This window comes from Eulemur rufifrons, chromosome 29, assembly GCF_041146395.1.
Source record: "Eulemur rufifrons isolate Redbay chromosome 29, OSU_ERuf_1, whole genome shotgun sequence".
In the NCBI taxonomy this organism is placed as follows: Eukaryota; Metazoa; Chordata; class Mammalia; order Primates; family Lemuridae; genus Eulemur; species Eulemur rufifrons.
The window spans coordinates 17,851,222-17,876,594 of NC_091011.1; the positions used below are offsets into that span (position 1 = coordinate 17,851,222).

At 43.5% G+C, this 25,373-nt stretch overlaps 1 protein-coding gene across 4 annotated transcripts in view; it reads left to right on the plus strand.

The window, feature by feature from the left end:
- Positions 1-25,373, plus strand: part of ELMO1 (engulfment and cell motility 1) — a 401,547-nt gene that overhangs the window by 251,093 nt on the left and 125,081 nt on the right. For all 4 annotated transcript variants that reach the window (XM_069461513.1, XM_069461514.1, XM_069461517.1 and 1 more), the window contains one exon: positions 5,419-5,555. In XM_069461513.1, the coding sequence (XP_069317614.1) occupies positions 5,419-5,555 (137 nt within the window). The remainder of the gene's footprint in view (positions 1-5,418; positions 5,556-25,373) is intronic.

Below are 25,373 nucleotides of genomic sequence, written 5' to 3' on the forward strand. Positions count from 1 at the left end.
AATTTGGTTTTTAAAATGTCTTACTATTTTTGTCTCATTGAAAGCTTCTATGTAAATTTCATTTATAAAATCATTGCCTGCTAATTCTTTTTTCTTCCTCAGTAAGTGTTGTTGTTTTCCTTAAATAATAAACCTCACCCTCTCTGATTTTATTTGTCTGTTTAAAGCTAAGGACCCTATTCTTGAGACTTGGGCCAGCCCTGGGAACGGGCAGGAGCTCACATTCATAAATGGGTAGCCTGGGGCAGGGTCCACTGGGTAAACGGTGAGCGCGGGAACCCTGTGGCCCACACTGGCCTTGAGCTTGCTCTCGTAGTGGCTGCTCCCATTTGATCCTCACAGCGAGCTGATGACATTTGTACTATTGTTGCCCCCAATTTCCCAATGAGAAGAGTGAGGCAAAGACAGGTGAAATGACTTGCCCAGGTGACTCAGCTAGTAGATAGTAAAGCCAGGATCGGACCCCATCAGTTTAGCTCCCAGCATCTTTGTGACCCTTCTGCCATGAGGAACTCTTGGGCAAGACGTTCCGCCTTTCTGACCACTCTGACCTACACAAGGAGAGAAGTAAGCTGATCAGATTATCTGGATGGACCCTTCCTGCTCCATAACCCTCGATCCTAAATATCTGCATTTTGAAAATTATAAAGGAAAAACATTAGTACTTAATTCTTTATCTTTGCCTCTAATGTGAGAACATCCTTAAAGCAAGGCATCCTAAATCCCACATACACAAAACTCTTTTCACTGTTCCTAGGGTTCCATGTCAAGGACCAAGCTGTTCTTGATTTGTTTTTTGCCCACTTCTCACTGCAAGAGGGGGTCTTGCGGAAGCTTAGGATGATGGCAAGCCAGTCCCTCCACGTGAAGGTTGAAAACAGGCTCTGGAGATAGAGTGCTGGGTTTGATTCCTGGCCCTGTCACCGCTAGTTGCTTAACTTCACTGTTCTTATCAGTGAAGTAGGGAAACTAATGGTACTGTTGTTGTTACAGCAGATTCATTGAGTACCTGCTATATTATGTACCTTCAGCATGTGAAATTTCAGCTTTGAGATCTGGATACTTTTATGGATTTTTGACACAATCAACAAGAATGACAGGTTGACTTCACTCCCTTTTTATCTACAGGACCCCAAAGGCCATTCACCAGATTCCTGTGTCCTCCTCATCTTCCAGAATTGTTTCAGTCTTTAAGAAGCTACATAGTGTGCTGATAATGAGGATAAAGATAGTAAGATAGTAGTTACTACACACACACACACACACACACACACACTACATAGCGACCATTCACTAAGCCTATCATCCGTGTGCCAGGCACCTTACCACACGCTTTATATACCTAATCTAATTTGATGCTTACAAACCTTATATGATTATGTATTTCACAGATGAAGAAACAGGTCCTGGGAGTTTAATTGTCTGAGGTTATATAGCATGCTAGGGAGCATCAGATTGGCTATTTGAATGCAAGTCTGCCTGGCTGTAGCCATTATGCTATCCTGCCTCTTCATGCCTCCTTCTGCCATGACCTGCAGTAATCTTGAGTGTGTTCTCTTATGCTACTGTCTGTGTACTTGCTGGAGTTTAAGTTTCCACATCAGTAATTTCACATGTCTAAGAGTAACAGAAAACCTGAAAACAGTGACTTAAATAAATTATGTACAAAGAATTCCATAGGAGGCATTTCCCGGTTGGAATGGTGACTCCGTGCTGTCATCAGGAACTCCTTCCAACTGCCTAGGATGTAGCCCTCATTGTTTTGCTGGTAAAATGGCTGCAGAAGCTCCAGTCATCACTCTTGTGTTCCAAACATGAAGTTGAAGTGGGAAGACAGAGGCAAAAGGGGGAAGCCAGCAAAGTCTTCCCACCCCCCCCCTTTAAAAGCCTTCCCTCCCCCTTTAAAAGTCTTCCCCGAAAACTCTACCCAGCAATTTCCATGTATCTATCTGTGGTGGGGATTGGGTTTTATCACCACTCTTAGTTACAAGGGAGACTACAAACTGTATTTTTTTTTAGCTGGGCACATTGCTGTCGTGCACAAAATTGAGATTCCATTACTATGAAACTTGATTTGTGAGTTTTTTTAAATAAATCAAATAAATTTATCTGGTATGACCCTTTTCAGTGACTGACTACCTGGGGGAAACTGCATGTTACAGAAGCTGAGAAAGACAAAATATGTGGGGGGAAACCAGAATTGGTTCTGCAGAAGCTAGGAAGCAGGTAGACCTTTCTTGGGTACTCCAGAGAGTTGTCAAGGCTGCAGCCTGGCCCAGACCCAGGGAACCGAGGGGTAAGGTTCAGAAGAGGAGTGTAATGTAACCCTGGCAATTTGAATCTAACTCCACTTGGATCACAAGTAGTAGGGGAAAGCAAAGGAATCCCAGACCCTAAATATACCTTAAGCATTAATCAAGTTGCACCCCTGGCAAGGTTTTACTTCATGCATATCTTCTATGGGTGGAAAAGCAGTTATTTCAGGTTTGTGTTGGGGGATTGCATGGCGGCAGGGTCAACTGACCAACAGAGTGAGGAAATGGAGTGTAACAGAGCAACGATGGGCCTTAGAGCCACGTCTACCTGAGTTTGAATCCTGACATTTCTGCTTTGGAGCCATGTGACCTTGGACAAGTCACCTAACCTTTCTAAATCTCCTATTTCTAATCTTAAAAACAAAGAAATTAATAACATCTTCCCCATGTGCTTGCTGTAATAAGTGACTATAACCTAGATAAAATCGTCCACGCAGAGCCTGGTGCGCACCTGCCGGCAGTGGTGTTGCTGGCGCCAGTACTGCTGCCTCATGGCTAGGTGTTCTCAGTCAGCAGGTACTGGCTATGCACCTGTTGTGCACCCCATTGGACTGCCGGTCATGGTCTGGGTTTCTGCTGAAGGACGGATAGAGGAGAGCTAGGAGAGTGGGTGGAGAAATTAATTTTCAAAGCAACAGCCACAAGGAAATGCCCTGAGCTTTTGACGTCAACTAAGGCAGGAAGCCTGATGCTGGGTCAGCTAAACTGTGGGTTTCAAATGCTCATTTGAGGCCACCTAAAAAAAGCTCATGATGGAAGATTTCATTTCTCCAAGTTTCACCTTCCTCCTTTAAAAAATGAGGGTACCTGTGATACCTACCTCACAGGGTTGTTGCAAGGATAGCGCCTGTAGAGCCCTTGGCGCATAATATGCATCCAATACATGCTATCTACTGTTACTAATGATGCTATTATTAATGATGTCTCTCCCCTCCCTCTTTGCCCAAGCAAGAGTGGGGCTTGCGGATCCCAGTTTGTCTGCCTATCTCAGCTCCAGTAATCCCATAAAACTTTTAACTAGGGCATAAAGTGCACATATAATCATACTAGTTCCAAAAATGATACTGTGATAATGTGATTAATAATGAGTTCTTAGATGGCAATAATTTTTAAGGTGCTTCTGTAGACTTGTAAATTTCATTGGCATTGGTGCCTGTGGAAATGAGACTGACAGCTCATGGCGCAGGGCAGCAAACAGCACGATCCACCCATGTTTATGTTCCTAGTTCCTTAAATAGCCTTGTGTCTCAGGTCAACACTTCACATTTGCCATTTCTCTGCCAGTAGCACAGGCTGGGGTGAGCGTGACTTAAATGTTCTTGCTTCTAATTGCTGAGATGTGAACAGGCTTGACTAGGAGTTAGGGGAACATCTCAGAACAAGCCACGTTCCTGGAAACGATATGCTGGTACAACATGCATTGCCATCACCAGGACCTCCCTGTATTCATGTTAATTTTTGCCCTTTCCAAAGCACACTCCCATGAATTTGTCATTTGATCCTCTATGAAGTCTAGGAAGAATGCAAAGGAAATTTCATTTCCATTTTTTAGTTAAGGAAATCAAGGCTCAGAAAGGTGCAGTGACTTGCTCCTGATGGGTGCGGGCTGCACGTGAACCCGGATCTTCCGCCCCAGACCCTTCTTGCAGGACTGCGCGTTGCCGCCAGCCTATGCCCCTGTATGTCTGTAGAAAACGGCATTCCCGTGTCTTTGAACCACGTTGTCCCTTTAGAAGGGGTGAGCTGTAGACACACACCCCCGTGCTGTCGTTTTAAACTGTTCAGAGGCCTGGAATTCACTGCATTCGTAAAGCTTGAGGAGGGAAGAGGTGGCAGCGGATAACAGCTCGTGGCTGGCCGTGCTGGAGCAGTGTGACTCCTCAGGCTGGATCAGGACTCCCCGGCGGCGGGGGGCCTGCTCCAGGGGATCCTCTCTGAGTGGACTCGATGCTCACCCACATGGCAGGCACCGGGCTCTCCCTGAGAACAGAAGGTCTCTGCTGTGAACCCCACCCCTATTGCCCACCCCGCCCCCCACACACACCTTTCCTGGATTTCCAGGGCCTGAAATCCCACCATTCTGGGCCTTGAGGACTAATTGGCCTTTAAAGAGATTCCAGTTAAAACAAATACTTTCACTGTGTGCAACAGCATATATGTTTGTTTTTTTTAAAAAAAGAAACTTGAGCACTGTTTTGGGGGGTGGGTCACAAACCTTAGTTCCTTGGGCCCTGCAGTATCTGTGTCTGTAAGGTGTGAGTAGGAAGAGACATTGCAAAGATCAAATGAGGGGTACTGTATGTAAAAGGTCTATAACCATGTAAGCTCATCGGACAGCTGGGATGGTGGGAGGTTCAGAGGAGGAGGAGGAGGAGGAGAGAGGGGGCCAGACCTAGAGCTCAGAGCACTGGGTCTCACCCAAGGGAGCTCCAAAATGGGGGCCTGAAGGCAAACTTGGCTGATGTCATGGTTTTGTCCAGGACTGGGCCAGTTGGAGCCTTCAAAGCCATTTGGGTTGCTGTGACCTCCAGCCATCTGTGTCTGGGAACGTAAAACAAATGGTTAATGGCATCAGATGGTTAATGATCTCAAATGTCCCCTGCTCACTGCCGTAAGAGGGAAAAGAGCCCCCTGGAGAAATTATCGTGGATGCTGTTTTCAAAGTTCCAATTAACTGCGTATTCGGGAAAGCCCATCTTGTGCCAGCTATTCTGATGGGAAAGGAGAAATTGAGGGTGATGGAGGAGCTGTGCCTGCGAGGCAGCTTGAATCGGCTTTGCAAGGTCAAGAAGGCAGATGTAGGGCTCCTATTCAACACCAGCAGTCATGGAACAAAGCCACCAGGGTCATGTCCCAGGGTGGGTCAGGAGCTGACTTTTGTCAGTCAAAATATGTGCCTAAGGGTAGGTCTGCCATCTGACCTTAAACTCTTAAGGTGCTCAGGGGCCATCCTCTGGTTGCTTTTTCAAAATGCCTTTTCTCCACCGTTGCTTGAGCCAACGATGCTTCTGCTTGTCTCTCTTTGGGGCACCTGCCTGTGGTTGTGTCCTGTCTTTTCACTGGTTTAAAACTTCCTCCCTTCTTGCCCGTCTCTCTCCTCCAGCTGGTGAGACCTGCAACGACTTCCACCCAATGTTCTTCACCCACGACAGGTCCTTCGAGGAGTTTTTCTGCATCTGCATCCAGCTCCTGAACAAGACATGGAAGGAAATGAGGGCAACTTCTGAAGACTTCAACAAGGTAACGTGGATCTGGGGTAGAGGTAGGGGCTTCCCATGTCATCAGAGGGGTCTGTTGCGTGGTCCCTCAGCTGTGGCGGTTGGCAAGGTGGAGGAATGAGGAAGACTGCGACTGGAGGTCGATTTGAGAGTGGAGAAAGGCAGACATCCCTGTGTAGATGCGAAGCTGTGTGCTGGGGATGGCCTTTCGCTCTAGGGAAAAGCTTAGAGCAGCTTTGCTCCATTTGTCTAAGCTGGAGCCACTAGCAGAGGTCCTTTCTTGGGAAATACTGTCAAAATGAACTTTTTCCTCTCGTGGCATTAGTTTGGGATGCCTCGTCAATATTGCAAGATCTACTGGGGCAGGTGCGTTCCTCCCACCTGTGCAGGAGACCGGCACAGACCACATGAGATCAGGAGGACTGCCCTGGCCAGTCTAGTGTTTTTTGTGGATTATAGAGTGTTGAGATAATCTGCCCTATGCTGTGTCAGAAAGAATTTTTATTCAAATGAAAGATCTCTTTTAGATAATTGAGTAATTAAGCTTATATGTAGCGTTTCTTGATTTGTAGTAAGCATTTGATCCTTTGAATGGAGGTGTCCCATGGTTTTCTATATTATAATTTCTTTTAAAAGTGTAACTTTCTCATATTTATGTGTGGATGTTGTGGAGAAGAGAAGAGTGTTGGCCAACCTAAAGGAAGCAGAAGCCCTGGCCATGTTTTTAGAGATAAGCAAACTCCTTATCTTGTATCCTAAGGCATGATTAACAGTGATAACTGATGGCATTCAGACTTTAATACTTTTAATTTAGTATGGTACATGGTTCTGGGTGTGGCTGGCACCATCCCTCATGCCCACTCACCTGGCACCAGGAACATGACTGCGCGTGGGAGTCTAAGTGTGTGGCTCACTGTCATGCTGCGGGGCCTGTGTGGGCTCATGCTTGGTGCATAACATAATCTAATTGCAACTGTTCTTAATATTCTTGTTGGTCTTTGCCTCCCTGTCACCTTCTCTGTGAATTTACTACTCTTCCTTCTTTTCCACTGTATTTCTCATTTGTGACATCTTGAACCAATGCTGGTTGAAAGGGAAACAAGCCAGGGAAAGGGGGACAGTCAGGTTGGAACCCTGACTGTCTCCCTCCGCACAGTGACTCACCTGCCCTTACAGCAGACGAACACCACTTCATCTCTGTCATCAAGGCAATCTTTGCATCTTGGCCATCATTGAATTCACCGAAGTAGGCCCCAGCACTGCCCCTCCATGGAGAGCCCTGGTCTGGAAGCTGCAATCTAGAACTGCCGTGTATCTGAGCCGCTCTGCCCGAGGACAGGCGAGATTCAAGAAGGAAATTGGAGAAAAGAAGCCTATTAATTTCCTCCTGATTGTAACTGCAGCCTCCTAAGTGCAGGTCACTTGATTATGAGAGAGTTTGCAATTCAGGCGCAAATCATCTCTGGGAAAGAGGGAAGAAAGAGCAGGGAGGCCTTTGTTCAATCAAGCCAAAAAAAAAAAAAAAAGTTAAATCATAGTCTTAGAAAGTGACTAAGGCCACTTTGCCCCGGATCATTTCAGCTCTTCCTGCGCTGCAGTGTGAAAGCCACCTGTTCCTCCAGGGGAAAGAGACCTCCGTGGCTGCCGTGGGTTTTGGCATCAGGTCATCTACTTTCTGAGGGATTTCATGCATCCTGCTTTTCTTGAATTACAGAAATCTGCATTTTTGTAAATGATAATTTTGCAGATATTATTGTCATTGCTCTGTGCGCAGATAAGGTGTTTAGAAAATATTATCAAAGTTTTGCAGAGGACCGACTTAGGGGATGAGCACTCAAACACTTAAATCCTATAGAGGTTACAGTTTATGATGTGAAGGGCCAAGAGTGAATGTTGGCAAAGGAAATCAGAGGCCTTGGGCGGGAGGAGGTGGGCAAGGCTGGTGGAGGGAGGTGACCACAGCTCCTGGGTCCCTCTGGTTTATCACGGCTGTGTGCTCAGGTTGGTGGCGATGACATCCTGCCTGTCCAGGGTAAGGTCCTGCCAGCTGACAGCAGGCCCCCCAAAGTGGCACTCTCAAACTTTTCTCATAATTAACTTATGTGGCTGCAAAAACTGTCTTCGGCAAGATCTAAAAGCCAGGTTTGGGGTACCATTTGTTACCGTGGCCTTAGTGCCATGTTTTTGCATTGTCTGTAGATCACACACTAATGATTGGGGTCACACCTCCGCTGCCACGTAGGGATGGCAGTTTATGGCTGAGAGTAGACAGCTCGCGGCCTGAGAGGCAGTTCCATAGTTCAGAAGCCAAAGATGAGTCTCCCTGGTCCAAACTCAAGGTGTCAGCAGAGCAGTGTTCCTCTCTGGAGGCTCTAGGGAGAATCTGTTCCCTTGCCTTGCTTTTTCCAGCTTCTAAAGGCCACCTGCATTCCTTGGTACATGCCCTCTTTGTCCATCTTCAAACCAGCAAGGGCAGCTTGAGTCCTTCCACATCCCATCCCATCCCATCCCCCTGATCCCTACTCACCTCCCTTTCCACTCTTCGGGACCCTCGTGATTACGCTGGGCCACCTGGATAATCCAGGATAATCTCCTTATCTTAAGGTCGGCTGATAACAACCTTAATTCCACCTGCAACCTAGGATCCCCTTTGCCATATAAGGTAACATATTTGTAGGTCCTGGGCATTGGAACATAGACACCATTAGGAGGGAGTGGTCCTTTATACTACCTATTACAGTGTATATTTTATTTTTGTTATATTAGATTTTTAGGTGCGTATATCAATCTAAATTAATGAAATATGGACAGACGAACCTTTTGTTAATTTTTCTTTTTACTAATAGATATAATAGCAGTCACAGAGTTCTGCTAGTGGCTGCTGAAATACAGATATAATTATGTCCCTTTTCTTTTATGTCCCCGTTCTGTTCTTTAAAAAAAGAAGGCCCCAGTGTGAGAGCCTCTAGTTCAGTTTGAAGGCTGTGTTTCTGATTTTTTTTCCTGCTGCCTGCTGATCAGCCACTGTTCTGCTTTACCTGATAATAAATTGTACGAGAGAAAAGAAGTGAAAGTTAAATCAGTTCACTTTTCTTCTTGTTATTAAGTTGGTAGCAGAGGAGATTGAATTTAGGAGCAAATACGGGTTTTGAGTTACTGGTAGATTTAATGTTTTTTCTTCTTCCCTAAGACTGCCCAAATCAAATTCAGAAATACCTTGAAAGAGCCCAACATGAGACATAATTTCTTTTGAACTTTCTTGGACACCATCTCGGGCTGTTGCCACTTTGAACAGAGCATGGAAGGCGGATTTAGTCATCAACCCTGTGACCCAGGGCTCTGTGAGCAGGGCTCAGCTTTCTGCCTTCTTCAGCTCCTCGCCGGAGAAGCAGTGCCTCTCAGTTCAACATTTTGATTTGTTCAACAAACTACACTAGATTCTATCAGAGGCCCGAATAGCTTCTGCAACCTGCCTTGCTCGGGACACCAGTTTATAGATATCTAGTGCGTGGTAGTTAATGCCACTGCTGGAAGAGAGTGTTCGGAAAAGCAGCTGTCTTCTGCTCTTCCGGGCTTGGGAAGCAGCAGATGGAATGTTTTTTATTTATATAAGAGAAGTAGAATTGGAGAGTGATTAAAATATTTATGCTTTGAAAAGTACTTTCTTTCAGTTTCTCAATATAGCAGTCTGCAGAATAATCCATTGATTCAGGCCATTGAGTTTGTATTCTGTGTTTTTGTCTTTTATTACCAATATTTTAGAGCATGCATTATTCATTTTTATGGGCATTAGAGAAGAGCTAAACTGCAGCTGGATACCTCAGCACACAAATGGTCCCATAATCATTTCATTGAAGCCCCCATTCTTGAGCAGGGTAAGAAAGAGGATGCAGTTGATTTGGATATTTCAGGTATGGGAATCTCATATAAAGTATGTGTGGCTAACTATTCCACTTTAAAAATTCTAACAAGGGTATGCACTTCAAATATATATATTTGTGTGTGGCAGTGTTTCTCAACCTTGGCTGTACATTAGAATCACCTGGGGGCTTTTGAAAACCCTATTATCCCAGTACCCAGTTGCACCCCGGACTAATTAAATCATTGGAGGGAAAAATGAACGAATATTTTCATTGAGGTGGATTTGATCATTAAAAGTGATTTGTGTCAATAGAATCCCCATCAGTTGACACATGTGACTCTTATCACCAGCTCCTGTAAACTGCAGGTGTAGGTGGAGGAGTCTGTCTGTTGGTCTTTATGTCCCAGGTTCTGCTCCTGGTTCTGCTACTCAAGAGTTCTATGCCTGAAAATTTAAAAATAATAATTTTAAAGGATACCATTGCCATTTCTTACGGTGGTGTGATATTAAGATGAAGTAATTAATGTAAAAATGCTTTGAGGAAGTAGAACTGTCATATGTGGTTGTAAAGTGTCCTTCTTGTATTTAATAAGATAAATCCTGTCTATGAAAAATGAGTAACTGCCCTTTTCAAAAAAAAAAAAAAGACTCATTTTTTGGCCATTATGTTAAAAAAAGGAAATAAAATGAAAGATAAACCTGTCTATGAATCCTACATTAAGTTCTGAACTGTATCAATAACTCATTTAACTTTGGCAAAAACAGGCTTTGAGGTGAACATTTTATGGATTTCGGAAGTGTCTTCTTCCAAACAACTTTATTAGATGCCTTAGTTTCCTGTGTAAGACACAGGGTAGTAGCCTAAAAATCAGCAGGTCCCATGATTCTCACCTACTTTACGGCTGGTGAAAACTAAGGCCTCCCCAACAATTACCTAGTTGCCCAGACCTCTCCAGTGATGGCTGAGCCCTTTTAAATGCCATCAAAATATTTGTTCATAGCATTGATGTTATTTTAGATGCTATGAAAATCGGTGTTATAAACCAAGATCAGATGACTTTGCCAAACTTTCAGATTACCAAAATAGAAGACACTAATGATTTGAAAAATGAAGTCAGTCTAGAGTAAAAGTACTATTTTGAAACTTTATCCAACAGCATAAGCTAAGCACACATAGCAGAGGTTAGAATCTCAGGCTTGCAGATGAGAAACCGTCCTTTAAAATAGCAGAGACTGTGTATGGGGAGAACCCCGGCCCATTAAACAAAGCTGCAGCTGCCCCTGGCCAGGCTGTGAGCTTCACCCGAGTCAATGGGAGAAAAATCTCAATTAGGAAGAATTGGAGAGCAGGGCAGAAGGAAACATCCCAAGAAAGCCTCTGGAAGATTTTGCATAGGAAATAACCAACTAGTCACATCCAGTGGATTATAGTGTGGTATAGAAAAGGGATTGTGTTTGAAACCTTAAAGGCAGCAAACACATGAATAAAAAGGGGAAATATGTTCATTGCTCAAACTGTTTGCAGCTTACTGACTTTGTGTGCATGCTTTTCAGGGGACAATTGTATATTCAGGAGTCCCTTTCCTGGGCCAGCTCAACTTCAGAGTGGTGCAGAAGGCGCTCTGTTGGTTAGCTGAGCTGGCCTAGGGAATGAAAGGTGGTCTGTAACTCTCATCATGAATAAACATGAGTCTCCTCATTTGCATGAGGCAGGTGACTGTAAAATATCTTGGAGCCAGCTGTGAAAGGAAGCTTTGTGAGTCTGTGCCCAGGGGAAGCTGGGAGGACTCGGAGTTGTTTATCTTCATTAGAATTCCATCTAGTGCTACTGTTATTGATCTGAACTGGGCCTGGTGTGGCTAATAAAGTAGGTGTACGTTTTAATTGAAACATGAATATTTGAGTAGAGGAGAAGTCTTTTAAAGAGCCCTAATGTCATACAATGAGGTTATCCATTTTTCAGCTGTCTAAGCCATTAACAAGTATTTATGCAAAAGGCTTCTCATGTTTCACAAAGGTCTTTGGGTTTGCCACGCAGGCAATCGAACCTCTTCTAGAAGCAAATGCATTATGTGAATAGATTTATGTTTTCCTTTGATGTTTCCCACTGAATAGGTAGCAGATGGTTTCATGTGTGTCTATTTTTAAGCTATTCATATAAGGCAGGGTTATCCTTTTTCATGGAATTGGCCACTTTCTGTTGGACAGCAATCACGGTCTGTCCCCTGCAGTCCTCACTATCAATTATGCTATCTAGAGACAGCAGAAAGACTGAGAAAGTGATTTGGCTCACTCATTTTTTTTTTTTTTTAGCAACTGTTTGTTTAAATAGACCCTGGTGCGTGTACTTTATAAAGAGAAATGTATCAATAACAGGTAACATGTCCTGGCCACCCAGGGAGGCAGCTGTGGTGCAGAGCAGTATTTCTCACTCCCTTTTGCATTATTAGTCCCCCAAGGATCTTTTTTAGACATTTTACCCCTAATCACCCTCCCCCTGAAATTGTAATTACAGATACATGGTGTATCTGTTTATGTAATGCATGTATATCTGGGCTTTATATATAAAACTAGTACGATTTTTTTGCTCCTCCAAGAACCAGTTTTTGCCCCTCGGGGACGATACCCCCCCCCCTCGTCCTCCCCATGCCTGGTGTAGAGACGAGATACAAGGCAGAGTCAGCAGAAGGATCTGGTGGCAGTCCGGGTTGGCCTCTCACCAGCAGTGTGACCTTGAGAGTGTCCTTAACCTCCAAGTCCCTTCTCATCTGTAAACTGGTAGTGGCAATGATAATAACAATAGTATTTCCCAATCCCTGTGAGGATTAGGCCCTCAAGGGTTTGCTTTGCAAACTGCCCTATATAAATAGGAGGTGCTGATCTCAACAGATGAACCTCAACTGGCAGTAATTTGCTCTTGGTCCTGCAGTATAATTGAGCTGCTTCTATTTCCCAAGATAATTTTTTCAAATATCTGTAAATACAGATTGTCTCATACCTCTGTATGGGGATCCGGGAAGCTCTGGCTTGGCCACAGTGCAGACAAATTCCTAAGTGAGAAGGTTCCCGATGTGAGGTGGAGGGTCACTCCTCTCCAGCCTGCCCACACACAGCTGCACTTCAGGTGACTCCGTGATGGGGACGGTAGTGATTAAAGAGTGATTCAGTCCAGCCAGATGACCTTGTGCAAAGGACTCAGCCCTGTCGGCTTCAGATTCCTCACCTGTGAGATGGGGATGGGAAAATGACCCACGGCTGGGGTGGCTCTGCAGCCTTACAGTGTCAGGCAGATGAACTGCTTGGCTCAGTGCTGGCCTGGAGCCAGCACCAGTCCACAGTGATACACAGCTGGGAGAAGACAGGGTGACACGGGATTCCAAATGCCTCTGAAAAGGAAAAGGAGCCTCCTGGCAATGCTGACGGCAAACCTAACTTCATAGAATGGCCGTCTCAGTGTGCCCCATGGTGGCCCCAGCTGCATGAGGTCCATGCAACTTGTATGGAGAATGTAGAGATGATCATAGAGTGGCCCATTTGTTGGGACTCTCCTGGGGCTGTGCCAGTGTGCCCTGCCCCTCCCCCATGCCCACCCCCATTTACAGCCCCAGCTACATCTCCTTATAAAGGGGGAGCCTGCGAGAGTCCTGACTCATCCAAGAAGAATCAGATTTTGTTGACCCTGTTCATGTAATTTCCATAAAAATGGTTAAACTATTTAAAATTTGTTTAAAAGTTAACTGCTACCTTAGGCTGGAAGACATTGCTAATGTATTTTGCTTTCTGAACAGTCTCTATAACTGGAACATTTATGAAACTGGTATTGACCATGAGTGAGGCTCACAGATAATTTTGGATAAGCCTGACAGTAGTAAATATATTTCTTGGGTGTTCCTTTGTGTTCAAGATCTTGCATAGAGTTCTCATTTCTAAGGTCTTTCTGGAGCCAGTATATCTTTGCATGTATAACATGTGCTGCGCTGAGACTTGCCAATTATGAGAAGAAAATAATTGATAGGCTCTTCTGCTGAACAGCAGTGAGATATATCGATCCCTTGGTTCAATTTCAAACCGTCCCTGAACATGAGAATGACGATGACTCTCTTAGTTAACTGTTTTTCTTAACTCTATTCAGCGACTTCTGAAACTTCTTTGCCTTATATTAACTACACTTTGGGGCTCTGCATGAGTTGTTAACTGGTTTCTATGACCTGAATTCCAGATTCCATTGTGGATTATAGAACGGATTTGATAATGGCACAGAAACCATTTTATTAGTATATGTCCAATTAAAATGAAATTACCCACATTTTAAGTAAGGCATAATGAGATTTAGGCATTTTAAATTAAAGGGGAGATAGGAATCAGAGTTGGATAGCTAAGAAAGGCACCATTAAGTGGGAATTGCTCATGAAATATAAGTCCTCCTTGATTTAAAAGAAAATATTTATCTTGCATTTGCAAAGTAAATTATGTTACGTGGGAGGTTGAGAATGCACTTCTAGAAAGGGATATGTTTCCTAAGGCAGAGCAGAAGAGCAGATAGGTGCTGTCGTATAGATGCTCTCTATTGGGAACTGAGGATACCAGATGTTACGGTGAGTGGAGGATTGAGGGCAATGAGGGGCCTCGCTAAGATGAGATAAGGATTCAAAATACCAGCGTAGTATCAGAGGCCATTTGCAAAGACTTCAGACAAGTGAGATTTGCAAATATCTCTACAAAAATGCCAAACCTAGGGGGTCAGGAATTAAAATATATATTTAGTTATTAAATTATTAAATATGCATATTCAAACTTTAATTTACATTGCTTATATGCTTATGCAGAATTCTCAAAATCGTGCTTTTATATCTGAGCAACAGTGAATTACAGTCAGAATGCTCCACCGGCATTTTACCAAATAGGAGCTAAAACACGCACCTGCCTTGTGCAGCCCTGGCCTGCCTGCTTGATCGCCAGGCATGGAGCCAAGCCACTGAGTCAAACAGGTAAGAAGCAGGGACAAAGGTTGAGAAGCCAGCAGAGGGTTTCAAAGGAAGGCTGACTTTGAGAGCAGATTCTCCAGCCCTTTTGTGGCAATTGTTATAGGGAGAAAAATGAACATTAAAACTTGAATTTGAGAGATGAGAATTCCAAATTGCTGGTTTCTTCTTTTTTCCTCTTTTCTCTCCCCTTTCTTTTGTTGTTTCTATGTGTTTTTCTGCTGTTCTGGTAAAACTAAAAATAATAGTAGGTGCTCAGGGAAAGTATGTGAGAGGAAGTCATTTAGGCAGATAGTCGACTCAGACACCATTGCCCCAGTCGGGCCAACCTTCTTTAGGAAAGTTCTCAAGCCTGCAGCTATCACTTTTGCAACAACTCACTCAGATGCCCCTGAAATGCTCCACTTGCTCTGTCCCTGTGAACACCCAGACTCTGGAACTTATCACAGTGAACTGCAATCGTCTGTTTAATCATCAGAATTCCTGAGAGCAGAGCCTTGCTTTTCCTGTATTCTCAGTATCTAGCACCATGCTTAGGATAGAGAAATTATTCAGTGTTACTATCTGACAGCCATCATCCAGACAGCATGGCCACGTCAGTGTTCCCCATCTTGGTTAATAGGGTCACTATCCAACCTTAAATGTCATCTCTTCTTGCAACAAGTTTTATTTGTGTCTGTAGCACAGTGCCTATGGTAGGCACTGGGAATACAGAGGTGCATAAGACAGGATGGTTCCCTCTGTCGTGGAGCTGGCAGTCTAGTGTGTTTCTATTTGGAAACTTACAGACTAGTCCCTCTTTGTGAAACCAATCAGTGGCCAAAGTCACTGCAACCACTGCATGGTCCTTTGCCTTTTCATCTTTGCTTTGGTTCATTATCTTCCTCTTCTTTCACTCCAATTGTGGTAGATTGAATGGCTGGTCACAATTCTTCAATGCTCCATGGTAGGTGTACCTCTACATCCTTGCCATGACCTCATGGTAGGTGAAGTGTATTTCCTCCACCCTTTGACTTTTGGCTTGGCCAAGTAACTTGTTTGGACCATTGAGGTGTGCATGGATCTGAAGTGAACATAGGCTTCACTATTGCTTGTATGGTTCAATTGGGCTCTTGCACTTCTGCCATCATCATGAGAACTGCATACCCTGGGTGGCTGCTGCCCCTTTGGCATAGGTCTCAAAATGAGACATGGAACACATTTTCCCCAGTCAGCTCACAGAATCACAGCTTGAAACAACCACCTTGGCTGACCTATAGACCTGTGAGTATAAGAATAACTTCTTAGCTGTTGGGGTTGTTTGTTATACAGCATTAGCATTGCAATAGCTGACTAAGACACCAGCTGTTGCACTAACTTACCTCCCAGCTTTGAAACCTTCGTACTTTTCGATTTCCTCTAACACAGATCTGACCATATCATTCTTGCTTTTATTCCTTCTGTGTCTGTCCATTGCCTGATTCATAAAGCTTCCTGGTTAGCAAGATGTTCAGATTTCTCCTCAATTAACCTAAAATATTTTTCCTGCCTTATCTCCATATCTTCACCCTGCACCTGCCCCTAGGCTCTACCTACATATCCTGAACTGCCCACCACTTTTTGTATGTAATATCATGCTTTCATATTTTAGGCATTAGCTCATCCTCATTCCCTCTGCCAGAAATGTCTTCCCCCATCTGCCTGTTAAAATTCTACTTATCCTTTAGAATTTTGCACAAGCGCCACCTTAGTGAGATGGTTACCAATCTCTCTTTCATTCAGAATGAAAGTTTGCACCTCTGCCCCCACAGCATGGAATTCAAAATTTCTTTTGGAAAATATCTTCTAGCTCTATAGCAGTTAATTATTTATAAATCTGTCCTTCTAAATTAAGTCAATATATCATTGGAGGCAAGAACTGTAGCTTTTATGTCTTAATGTCCTCCACATGCTTTTCAAGTAGTGTCTACTCAGTTACTTTGGGTTGAATGTTGAATGAATGAATAGCCAGAAATGTTTATTTCACTTATTTAAAATAGTCCACGTGGCCAATAAGCTGAATTAATTTACACCATTTTAAAGTGGGTTAGAAACAGTTGTCGATTTCATGGGGGCCATATGTACTAAGTATTTTGCAGTTCTACAGAATAAAGAATTCTTACCCCAAATGCCAATAGGTCTTATTGAGAAATGCTTCCAGACCCTTCCATCAACATCTCTTCTTCAGATGTCAACACTCTGAGAGGTTATAAAATGATTTTGCTGTTTGCTTTTTTTAATAAAAAAATGGCTGTAGTTATTATTTTTCCACCCATGTAGCTTTATATAAGGTGAATGGAAAGCCTCAGAGACATAGAACTGTTGCAAAGGAAACTGAATTTCTCTTTTCCAAGGAGCTTGGTTGGACCTCCTTGTTAAAAATCAAAAACAAAAACAAACAAACAAAAAGCCCTCTGTCTTATTTTTTACCTTCATGCATTTATCATGTCATTCTTAGGCATTCTTAACCCACATGCCCTGGCCATTCGGGGAGCCATTTTCCGCTAGGGTTGTTTCTAGGCCAGTGGGGAAAATAGCATCAATAACGGCACCTACCCCTTCCCAGGATGGATGCTGACAGTCCTTGTGCACAGGACAGACGGGGCCGCCAGCCTTCCATCCCATTTAGGTGACTGGTACCTACAAAAGCACAGTCAAGAAACACGTGCCTGTGTAGCAGGCACGCTAAATCACAAATGTGAGCATGTTGTGTCATTCACAGAGATTATCTTTTGTATTTTGCCTTTACCTCCTGAAGCTCTCTTAAATTAGGGAAAAAAAAAAAATCATTCTTCCAAGAGTGTCATAGAGTCGGAAGACTCAATTCTTGCCACAGTGATTGTCTTTTAAGTGCTGGAGGCAGTCAACTCCCCAGAACTCTTCTGGTCTCATTCTGCTTATTTCTCTCTCACATATTCATTGGTGTGGCGTGGCTGGATCAGAGGTGTGTGGCATATGGCTTTCTGCCGCTTGAGCTGCCGCAGAAGAAAATGTCATTGGCATATAATGCCAGATTTCCATTTTGTGAATCACAGAGCATGGGATTCTGCCCGAAAGCTCCCTGGCCACTCTGTTCTTAAAGCAGAAGCAGAAAAGGGTAAGAACTGTACATCCTGCAGGCGGGCTGTTCCTATTAAAATGCATTTATCACGATAAAAAAAATCTATAAAATACGTGCTTTTGCCCTCAAGTGTGTTAGAAAAAGCTGCTTAGGCTTGTTTCATGGTGGTCTGGGCCCTGGGCGAGCCTGGATATTTCTTCCAAGCCTGAGCTACGCAGACACGATCAGTCAGGGATTCAGACAGATAAGAATTCGCTTGTGCATGTACCAGGGGAAAAAAGTCTGTGAGTAGAAGATACCAATGTTTTTTGGATACAGTTTACTAGAATTTTGTATTCATTAAATTTTCAAGTTATAAAACTCTTTTGCTTTAGGACAGAGTTGGCAACCTGTGTTGCCCCCTCCCCCCGCCCCGACACAGAAAGATTAGACAGAACCATACAAAACTGCCAATGTTTGACTGTTTTTGTTTGACAAAACCTGCAATTTCAAATGGGTCAACCTAATAATTGTTGTATGTTATGTGGAATCAGAGATAGTTGCCCATCAGCATTTACTGTTGATTTCTGATGCAGTCTTCTTGTACGTTATTCACAGTACCTGGTTCTCTCTCGTGTACCCTTGTGTGTTACCCTTGTTCTTTGATCATTTAACTCACCCCAATAATTTGCAATAAAGCCTGTCAGTCAAGAGCATTGACCCTGGACCCGCGTGGTGCGATTCAAACCCTAGCTGGGGCACTTTCTTTCTGGGTGATCTTGGGCAGGTGAATTTACCCCATCCTGCTTCGTCTCTTCATCTGCAAAATATGGATCTTAATCTAGTTATGTTGAGGGTTAAATCAGCCAGTATTAGGCAGAACCACATGAAGTGGCCAATAAGTGACCATTTCTGAGTCACAAAAGCGGTGGTTCTGTATGGCTCACCTTAATAAATGCAAGACATTGGGGCCATTCCTGTGAGGAAATGACAGGAGGGATCCCAGGGTGCCCCAGACTAGGCGGGCATGGATTCTAGTCCAGGGCTGCCTGTCACCGACCGCATAACCCCGGCTTTTCTACTGCATCTACACTCACCATCCTGCCCTCCTGCACAAGGCTGTGTCCCCAGAGACGGTCTTCGGGTGCTTTGGATTCCGTCCCTTCTCTGCCCTGGGACTCCATCAGCATCACCTCCAATCCTTACAGCAGCGATCTCTTCCTCTCGGATGCTGTCTTCTCACCAGCATGTAAATGCGCACAAATCTCCCACATTGTAAAGAACAAATATATGACTGTCTCAACCCCCTGTTCGCCCCTGGCCCCCCTCAAAGCCAGGTTCCTTAAATAGTTGCCCCAATTGCCTCTCCTTTTCACAGACTGGTTGATCCACTGCACCCTGTCTTCTGCCCTCACTAAAAATACAGCAAAGCAGAAGATGAGAAATATGACTCTACAAAGCACTGGATTACAATGTCAGTCCCTGAAAACCTCTTCAGGCACAAAAGCCACTGGTTTTGTCAAAGCCAGGAATGACCTCGAATGGACAGTCGCATTTGCCTTCTTTGCAGCACTTGGTCCTGCGGGTCACTCTCTCCTTCTTAGAAACTATGTCACTGTGGCTTTGGAAGGGAACATACCCTGCAAGCAAGGTGTATATACAATGCACACGAGATATATACATAAATGGCACATTGTGTATATATATATATATATACGTATGTGTGTATATGGAAGAAATAAAATAATCATTGTTCATTACTAGTTATATTTTTAGAAAAAAATTAACAGGTAACTAAAAATACAACTAACTTCAAGAAGAGAAATAATGACTCTAAAATGCATTAATATATATTTTGGATACAAAACCTCTTTAACCACAGACATGATTTCTAAGAGCCAAATGGGAATTGAGAGGAGTTGTTGAGTTGTTCTAAATTTAAGACTGGAAAGAAGTCTCATTGTTATGATGTTCTGATGAAAAAGACAGACATCAAAAAATTTATAAAATAAATCTTTTATCCCTTACACCTTCCTGCCTATTTGCATCCTCCCCCACCGCCATCTCTTCTCTCCAGCCTAAAAACAGACCAAAAATCGTTTCTGTCCTCAAACAATATTTTTCAACCCTGTTCCTCTTTCAAGTTCTTATCCAGTCTCTGTCTCCGCGCTGCCAGTTTTCCCGGAGAGAATGCCACTCTCCTTCCCCGCTCCTCACCTCGGTGTGGTCCTGTGTTCACCCACATCCACCTGCTGCAACTGCTTCATTTAGATGAAGGTCACCTCCCGATTGTTGCCGCGCCTCCTGTCCCGCCAGTATGAAGCGTTGTCTCGTGTGTCCCTCCCAATCTTCCCTGATCCCTGGGATGCTCTCCATGCCTGGATTCTCAAGGCACTGACCCCTGAAGCATCAGAATTCCCCAGGGCCCTCTCCTGTTCCTGCTCTGGCCACCACCTCCTCCCACCCACATGCTCTCGCCTAGCACCATCACCTGCGGCAGACAGAAGTCCACCCTTATGGTTTCCTGAGCTCCATCCTCGTGGGTGGCCCACAGACATCTCAAACTCTGGATATCCGAAACTAATCTCTTTATTCTCAAGGCTCTCTTAGCCACTGCTTCTTCTGTGGTCTCCAACTCTAGGAGTGGCATGACAAGCCACCTGTCTCCCGGACATGAGATCTGGGAGTGAGCCCTGGCTTCCTTCCCTGTTCTCACGGAGAGAGGCCCAAGTCCCACTGATCCAGCAGAGTATGAGAAGGAGTCCCCTGCCCCACAGTGCTGTGGCCCTGCGTTCCGGTGCCACCATGTTGGCCCTGGCCTCTGTGCAGGAGCCCAGGCCAGCAGGAAAAAGCAATTGGCTCTCGTCAGGCAGTAAATACCACTCAAAGCACATCTAAAGGTGTTTTTAAAACAGGAAAAAAAAAAATCATTTTCTTTCTCTCCTGGATGTGCCTTAATTTTTTTCTTTTGGTCTTAAAAGAAATTGCCACTGTGAAGAATCACTCTTTCTCCTTGTCATATCTTAGCAACGCGATGAATGCCCTTCACCGAGGGTCTCAGTTTGTTCTATCTCCTGCCCCCGTGTCGCCAACCTCTCTTGCGTAGACCGTGTGTTTGTCTATTAATTGTTCTCCATGAATCTGGACTTGGCGCACCCATAAGTTCTTTCCTTCAGCTGCCAGAACTACCTTCCTAGAATGCAGTTCTTCTCACAAGACAGTTGTCCTCAAAAACCTTTAGCTTCCTCTTGTTCCAGCACGATAGCAAAGCTCCACATTCTTCCCCAAACCGCTTTTCCTAACCACATGCCTATTACAGTCAGAAACACACCTCTTACCAGCCCATAATTAATCCTGCAATCGCTCTCTGAATGCCTTGTATTTCCAGATCTCTGTCCTTGACCGTGTTCCCCCAGCAACCCTTTCTGTCCTTCAAGGCCCAGCTCATGGTCCCTGCAGAGCTCTTCCGTGGGTGCAAGAGTAATCGTCCCCTCTTAAGTTCACTATCTTTTCTCTCTCTTGTAGCACTTAACATACTGAGCCATGCGCTGAGTTTGGAAACTTCTGAGCCAATCATCTTTGCTTCAAATAGGCCCCTGCCACCACTAGGTCCTACCCCTCGTGGGAGGGCCTGCAAGGCACAGAAGACCATGGTCTCAGGTCATAGGTGGTTATCCACTCTCTCTCTTTCTTGACTCCTGAGAACTGGGACTAATTCCTACTAATCTTTCTACCCCAAGGTGCCTGCCAAATATATACAGGCTTAACAAGTGTTATCTGAACTGAACTTTTATCCTGACAGCGATGGGAAAAAAGTAGCTAATCTTTCTTTTTTGTAAATAAGCTGATAATGTTTTAAAAGGAAAAAGCACACTCTGAACAAACTTTGCAACCTGTGGAACAAATTGAGTCTGTAAGTGAAGGGCATTCATTGTATGGCTAAAATATGACAAGGAGAAAGTGATTCTTCAAAGTAGCAATTTCTTTTAAGACCAGAAGAAAAAAATTAAGGTATTTCCAGGAAAGAAGGAAAAGGATTTTTTTTTTCTGTCTTAATAACACCTTTAGATGTGTTTTTGGTGGTATTTACTGCCTGACAAAAGCCCATTGATTTTTCCTGCTGGCCTGGGCTCCTGCACGGAGGCCAGGGCTGAGATGCGGCAAACACTTCACTTCCCAAACCATGCTGTGGCCTCAGCTGGGCAGACCGAGCCTCTAGCTGTTTCTGAGGTTGATTACCTACCTCTGAATGGGGCAAAAGACCTGTAGCTCTTTCTGCAAAAAGGAAAGGAAGAATTGGCATCCATGATGACGTTAAAGGGTTCCTTACTACCGCTTTGCTGGCGGAAACCTTGACATTTCAGAAGAATTTTAAGAAACTTGTTGAGACACGGTTCCTGCTGGGAAATTCATGAGTAGTTGATCTCATTTATTGAGCCATTCAAGACAAGTTAGCTATTTGGAATCACAGGTATTCAAGGGGGAAAATAAAGGTATGCATGTAGATGTTCATTTCATTGTTATTTATAAGAGTGAAAAATTGAAAATAGTTATTTGAAAGTGGAGATGTGATAAATTAACTTATGGATAAATTTATTTATATGTTAAAATTTTTTCAGTCATTCTTAATATTTGTAGATAGTATCTAAATGTCAGAAAGCACTTTTTGTATTATGTTAAATGTGTGTAGAGCAGGATGGAAAATTATATCTCAACTAAGGAAAAACACAAACCAGGAAGGGTTGAATGATTTTAACAATGATTTCTTCTGCATAGTGTGATTAATTATGAGTTTTTTCTTTTCTTTTATGTTTTTAGTGTTCATGTTTTCTCTGCCTAACATGTATGCTCTTATAATCATATTTTTTAAAAAAACAAAAACCTTAAACTATATGGGTATAGAACTGTCACCAAGCTCCAGGTATGGTCTGATCACTGGTGCCAGTCAAGGGAATTCCTTGATCTTGACCGCCCCATGTTATAAATTCAGTCTGAGTTTGTTTATTCTTCCTTGAAATAAAGTATGGGTTCGTGCCAGCTGTGCCAACTCAGCCAGTGCCTGGCATCTTAGCCTGAAGTTGATTGGTACTAGAATCAAAAGCCCTCTGAGGCTTGATTCGAGAAAGTCTCATTAACTGGAAGGAAGTTCTGAGCAGATGTGACATCCTTGAAAAACTAAGCCAGATCACAGACAGAGCTGGACCCACACCCGGACTGCTTATAAAATGGGTTTCTGAAGGGAGCAGGGTATTCAGGAGTGCTTCCCAGAGCACCCTTCTCCCTCTCAGTCTGGGATTGCAGCAGTGGGAAGAGGAAGGAATGGGAAACAACAAGGGACGAGTCACTGAGATGCTTTCAGATATCCTCATCTTATGACTTTATCCTTGATGTTGGACAGAACCACAGAGAAGTACTCAGAAGGCTTTCATAACTTCCCTAAGCATAAAAGTTTGCAATAGGATTTTGTCTTCTTGACCAAGGTATCAGAAACATCTAGAGATGGTATTCCTGGTGTTGTATTAATAAATCCAGCCTTAGTGGGTTCCCAGTATTGGGGATAGCTCTGGAAAGAAATAACTGTGCAATAACATGACATGTGCAATAGCAAAAGCACATACGTTGTCTGGAACTAATTCATAGAGGAAGGATTTTACTTAGGAGTGCTCCAACGTATGAATAGAAGCTCACCAAGTAAGCAGAGCAGAATCTGCTGGGCAAATACATGAAGTATAATAAAATACATGAAATGAAAATTTAATAAATGCAATTTTTTTACTTTCAAGATATTAAGACTGTATTCTCGGTTTCTCAAGACTTGAAAGAAGCATGAGGCAATAGGCACATTATTATAGACAGCTCCTTAATATTACTAGAATGAGTGGACACCAGTTCCTTACCTTCAAATCAGGATTTTTTTGTGTGAAATATATTTTTTCAATGTGTGTTCAGAACAGCTGAGATGTCTAACACACTGAAGATTCCCACAAAACATAAGCAAGAGCACTTAGTCATGGTTCAATGTTGTGTGATTATACTTGCTTCACAACTCCCGTGCCTCTCACTATGCCAAGAGAAATGTAGACAATGCATTTTGGAAACCATGTTTCATATTTGCCTTGGGATGACTTGTTGGAGGCAGGGGTACATTTTTGCATTGCGTATTAATGGGTTTGTTATTGCCCTTCAGGACCAATTTTTATTTATATTATCAAATTAACCCCTTCCCACAATTAGTGGCTTACAGATGTGGGCAAGTACTGGGAAATAAAATTATATCTTTGTCTAAATTTAATTTCTGCACAAATTAGGTTGCGGAGCTTGTGCTTTGTGAGAGTTGGGAATAACCTGTCAAATATCATTTGCCTAGGGGTCATGGTTCACGTTTCAAAGCTTCCTTTAATTGGAAATAGATAAAGAACAGTTTGAAGGGATCTGGCTCTTACAAGCTGTTGACATTGAGGGATTGGGTTTAAGAACAGGCCTGTCCTTGTGCTGGCAGTGCTGGTTCGCTATGTCCAGGCACACTCTTGCGTTGGTTTTCACGGAGAGGTGATGGGTTGCTGCTGATACTCATGGAAACTCTGGGCAGATAGTTGTGATGTGGCTGCCTTCCTATATAGCCAACTTCCTTACCAAGGGACAAAATAAAAGTACTTAGGTTTAAACAGAACTCACCCTAGAATTGTGTATGGTGACCCTTTGGCTCTATGGGTGCCCTCACCTTGTGGTTCCATATCTGGCCCTGGGCAGGCCTCTTAGATTCCCCTTTAAGCCTCTCTGCTCTGCCTCCCCTCTTCCACATCTCAGAACATGCCCTCCCTGGAATTGACTGCCCAAATCTCTAATGTCTTCTTCTACTTCCTCCCTTGCCTAGGAAAGGTGAGTCTACTTGTCTGCTTGACCTTGTTGGTTTCTCCTGCTCAGCTAACCCTCCACCCTTCCCCTCACCCCTGGCTCACCCTGTTCTGTTACAGTGTATTTCTGTTCTAAAAGGAGACCAGGATGCATAGATTATCTGCAGGCCTTTTGGTCTGACAAAATACAGGCGAATCTGTGAGCAGAAAGCGCAGACAATGTGAGGGCACCAAATGTTTACTCATTTGATAAAACATGGTGAGCCATGGATTTAATCTCTACAAACTGCAATGGAATTAGTCCTCTGATGAGAATATCAGAAACTAATTTTTTCTTGAAAGGTGGAATTATTTGCTTGTGAAATTGATGTGTTTCATAAGTAAGAGAGGTTTACTTATTCATTAGATCTGAAAACCAAGAAGGATGTGATGACAGCCCAGAAGCTTCCCTTTTCCTAATGGTGGAGAAGCTGCTTCCCATTTTGCACCATCTAAAGAATATCCTACCATTGGCCCAGTTGCTTTTTGTCACCATATTGCCAGTGGACGTGCTTGGCAAGACTGAGCTGAGAATTTTGGCATTTTCATTTTTCCTTCTGGCATGATTTTTTTATCAGCCTGCAATTCTGGAATGCATTTCCATGGTATATTTGGAAAATTCAAATTGGCAAGATGATAAGATTTCAGAATTTCACCAACTATCCCTTTGAAGGTATTCAGAATTATCAGAGATGTACCATATTGGCCCTTGCTCTTCTGGCCCCCTTGTGCTTCTCAGATCAGCCCATTCCATTTGGTCAAGTCTGCCATGCCCCTAGGACTTGCAGACCTTGACTCTCCAACTCTATGAATACAAATCATGGTCACCCATCATAAATTGGTGCTTTGCAGGAGGCAGGAATAAATGCATGGGTTGGAGATCTGTTTGTAGATAGGTGTGTATTTTGTGGATCTGGTGTTTGTAGGTATTGCTTGTATTTTAGCCAGTTTTGTAGGTAATACAAAAATAGAAAGTCCAGAGAAAAAACTTTTATTATATTGACTCATATTTCATAACTTAGCTTAGGATGCTATGAGAACAACC